Source organism: Peromyscus eremicus, chromosome 3, assembly GCF_949786415.1.
Source record: "Peromyscus eremicus chromosome 3, PerEre_H2_v1, whole genome shotgun sequence".
Taxonomy (NCBI): Eukaryota; Metazoa; Chordata; class Mammalia; order Rodentia; family Cricetidae; genus Peromyscus; species Peromyscus eremicus.
This window is the reverse complement of record NC_081418.1, coordinates 101,125,996-101,129,415: the sequence shown is the minus strand read 5'-3', so window position 1 is coordinate 101,129,415 and position 3,420 is coordinate 101,125,996. Positions and strand designations below refer to the sequence as shown.

The window sequence follows — 3,420 nt, the reverse complement described above, 5'->3', positions numbered from 1 at the left end:
CTGTCTTATTTGCCTCCACCATGTTTGGCACAGGAGTGAACTTGAAGTCAAGGGGAGGCACACACCAGAGAGAAAGGCAGCTCTCACAAGATATCTGGTGACAGGGACGAATCTGCTCAGGCTGTGAGAGCCAACTGGAAGTTGGGAGCTAAACTACATTGTAGTGGTTCAGAGGTTATGAGCATGAACTGACTGGGATTCAGTTCTCAGCACTCATATGGTGGCTTACAACCATCCGTAGACATCAAACGTGTACTCGGTGCACATACATACACGCAGGCAAAACACACACATAAAACGCAAATAAATAACAAATTACATCTGGCACTGAGTTCAGTTCTCTGCTCTTGCCCAGGTTCCCCACCAAAGCCTGGTCCTCCCAGGCCTTCAGAACCCCAGGTCACATGCCCCAGCAGCCCTCTGCTGATCCTGGCCTCTCTCTCCTTTGCTGCAGCTGGCCGGTCTGCTGCACAAAGGGTGCGGGACCCGGTTCCTGGGATGTGCCCCCCGGGTGGCGAAGTGCAAGAGGCTGGAGGTGCAGGTGCGAAGCCAGACTCCGCAGCAGGACCCCGCCCCCGAGTTGTCCACAGCATCGATTGGGCGGCTGGGCGCGTGAGTGACGGGTACGCGGGCCAACGGGGCGCGCGCGCGCCACCGCCTTCGCTTTGCGCGCCCCCGACGCCGGCCCGGGCGCCGCGGCGCTGCGGCTGCGGGCAGCGACGCTGCACCATGGCCCGGCCGGTGCGGGCCGCCCGACTGCCGCCGCCGCTGCTGTTGCTGCTGGCCGCGGGTGAGTGGGGCCGGGCCGCGGCGCGAGGGCGCAGGGCGCACAGGGCCCGTGCTGGCAGCGCCACAGAACAAAGGCTGTGGGGCGCGCAGGGTCGGCCGCGCGCGGGGAGGAGGTGGCGGCGCGGGGCCTGGAGAGAGGACCCCCCCCCCCCCCCCGGCGCCGTGTCCGGGGAGCTGAATGCTCCGTGCCACGCGCGCGCTCGGGGACGACGCGATGGGGCCGCTGCACCAAGGTGCCCGTGCCCCACCCCTCGCCAGGTGACAGGTGACAGGTGATCAGTCTACGGCCACCGAGCAGAGGGGCGTGTGCGTGTGTGCGCGCGAGAGGGTTCAGGGAGGCGCAGCAGGGAGGTGAAAGCCCACGTTGACACCCTTGGAGAAATCGCATCGTAAAGGTCCAGCGGGTCCCCACGGCGCCTGGGCCGGGGATGCCGGGGGTCTGAGAGCGAGCTGCGTGGCCGAGGTGGATGTTTACATGTGCATGGAGCTTGCCTGGGAAGGCGTGTGTGTGTCGTTGTGAACGCGTGTCCTCGATTGCGCGGGGCAACTTTATTAGGAGCTGACAAAGGGGTAGGTCTGCGACAGCGACTGCCGCCACACGGGGCTGTGTGTGGGACTTGGTACGTGGTTTTCCATTCAGCAGTCGCACAGGGTACCTCGTTAGTGTGGTTGTGTGACAGATCGGGGCCTGAGGCAGGTAAGAAATGGATATGTCTGCGTGAGAGAAAAAGAGACAGCTTTCCAGATAGACATGAGATTCAGGGGTGTGCGTGCGTGCGTGAGTGAGTGAGTGAGTGAGTGTGTGTGTGTGTGTGTGTGTGTGTGTGTGTAGGGGGCGGGCACAAGAGCTTGACAGGCTCAGAGGCAAGCCACCACCACAGAAGGGGCGGAGGAAGGCTGACTGCAAAGGTGGGTCAGATCGGGACATAGTAGAGCTGCTTTTCACAGAAGGGTGGAGCTGGGACCCCATCCTAAGGTGGGCGTGGTGCAGGAGCAGGGTGCTGGGCTAGGTGGGCTACAGGACTCAGTGAATAGCCCTGCGCCACTTCTGCTCCAGTGGAGACAGGCATGGGACTGGCTACCCCAGTGCTCAGGCAGTTACCCCACCAAGACTCAACCGTATGCAATGTATGCAAATTCCAAGGGGTCTGTGTGAGGGGAGGAGCCAACCTTACTCCATATGGATACGTGGTGGGCCCTGACTTTGGGACTGTCAATGATAGAACCCCAGGAAGATGTCTGGGGAGTTGGGGAGAGTGATCAAGGTTGTGTGTACCTGTAATTCCAGCACTTGGGAACCTAAAGAGGCCAGTCTGGGCTGTGGAGCAAGACCCTGTCTCTAAATAAACAAATACATACAAAATAAAATAAAACAAAAAGGCTGAGTGAGAGGGGACTGGCCCCTCACAATGCACTGCTGTGCCTGCTGTGAGCAGGTTGAGTTAGCAAGGGCACGTGTTTTACCCTTGGAGAGGAATAAAGGACCTAACAACACAGGGGTGGTGGTGGGGATATCCATTGGTGTTGGCATCAGACATCTACACAGACCACCTGCATGCATCCTCTATGGAAGATCTGCTCGCTCTCTCTCTCTCTCTCTCTCTCTCTCTCTCTCTCTCTCTCTCTCTCTCTCTCTCTCTGGGTCGGAGCCACACCAGTCCTGCCAGCAGTACAAGTCAGGACCCAGGCCTGGCTCTCGTGGCCTTCCTCCTAGTGACCAGGAGGATGCTGGTCAGGCCCCTCCCTCCTCTCTCCTGCCACACTCTCCATGAGTGTGCCCCTGGCTCTGTGCAGGCACATGTGTGTCTGTCGGCATGCCTCTTTTTTATACCTTTGTGTAGAAGAATGCTTCACTTAAGCGCTGTGACTCCACAGCATACGTCGGTGGAGTGGTGGTGGGGGATGGGGTGCAGGATGGTGGTGCTGGAGCCTTTCTGTTGTGGCTGCCACTCTGGGCTGTGGGGGCAGAGTGGCAGATGCTGCCCAGCCACCTCCCATGCTGGTGTCTGTGAAGGGCTTAGGGGGATCTGACATGAAAGCTGCTGACTGGGGCCGTGTGCAGCTGGGGGTAGGCAGACCAGACTGCCAGGGCTGAGTGGGAGCGGTGTGGGGAGATACACCGGGTTCTGGGGCCTTGGCTTTCTTTGACCCTAAGATGTCTGCCTGTTTCCATCACCCCCTTTTCTGGGCTTGTTTAGATCTGATTTCCCTTGCGGCCGATCCCCCTCATCCCTTCCTGTATGCCTTTTCCTTTCTGCCTCCCTTTGGGGTGATGAAGTACCAGAAAATGCTATGAGCTTGAGGAAGAAAATGAATCACACGGGGAGCATAATTCTGAGATTTTAAATCAGACGGGGTCTCCACTGAGGCAGACTAATTATTAAAAGAAAAAATAATTATCTGTAGAATGGACAGAGTTCACTTATTCTGGTGTCTTCTCGTGGTGGGCAGGTCTGAAAAGCAGTACCCCCCTACCCCTTTGCCGAAATAATTGCCCACTACCAAAGCCTTTGAAAACATCCAGGTCTCTATAAAGACAGAGCATGCCTTCCAGAAAATGAAAATTGGCTGGGAAAGAGTGAAAACCGGGGAAATATCAGACCACCCTCTTTTTTAAAAGTGAGATTTCAG

The 3,420-nt window shown here is 57.8% G+C and overlaps 1 protein-coding gene across 1 annotated transcript in view; it reads left to right on the top strand.

The window, feature by feature from the left end:
* Window positions 1-712: 712 nt before the first annotated feature.
* Window positions 713-3,420, top strand: part of Podxl2 (podocalyxin like 2) — a 32,602-nt gene continuing 29,894 nt past the window's right edge. Inside the window, exon 1 of the mRNA XM_059258173.1 lies at window positions 713-790. Coding sequence (XP_059114156.1) covers window positions 730-790 — 61 coding nt within the window. The 5' untranslated portion in view covers window positions 713-729. The remainder of the gene's footprint in view (window positions 791-3,420) is intronic.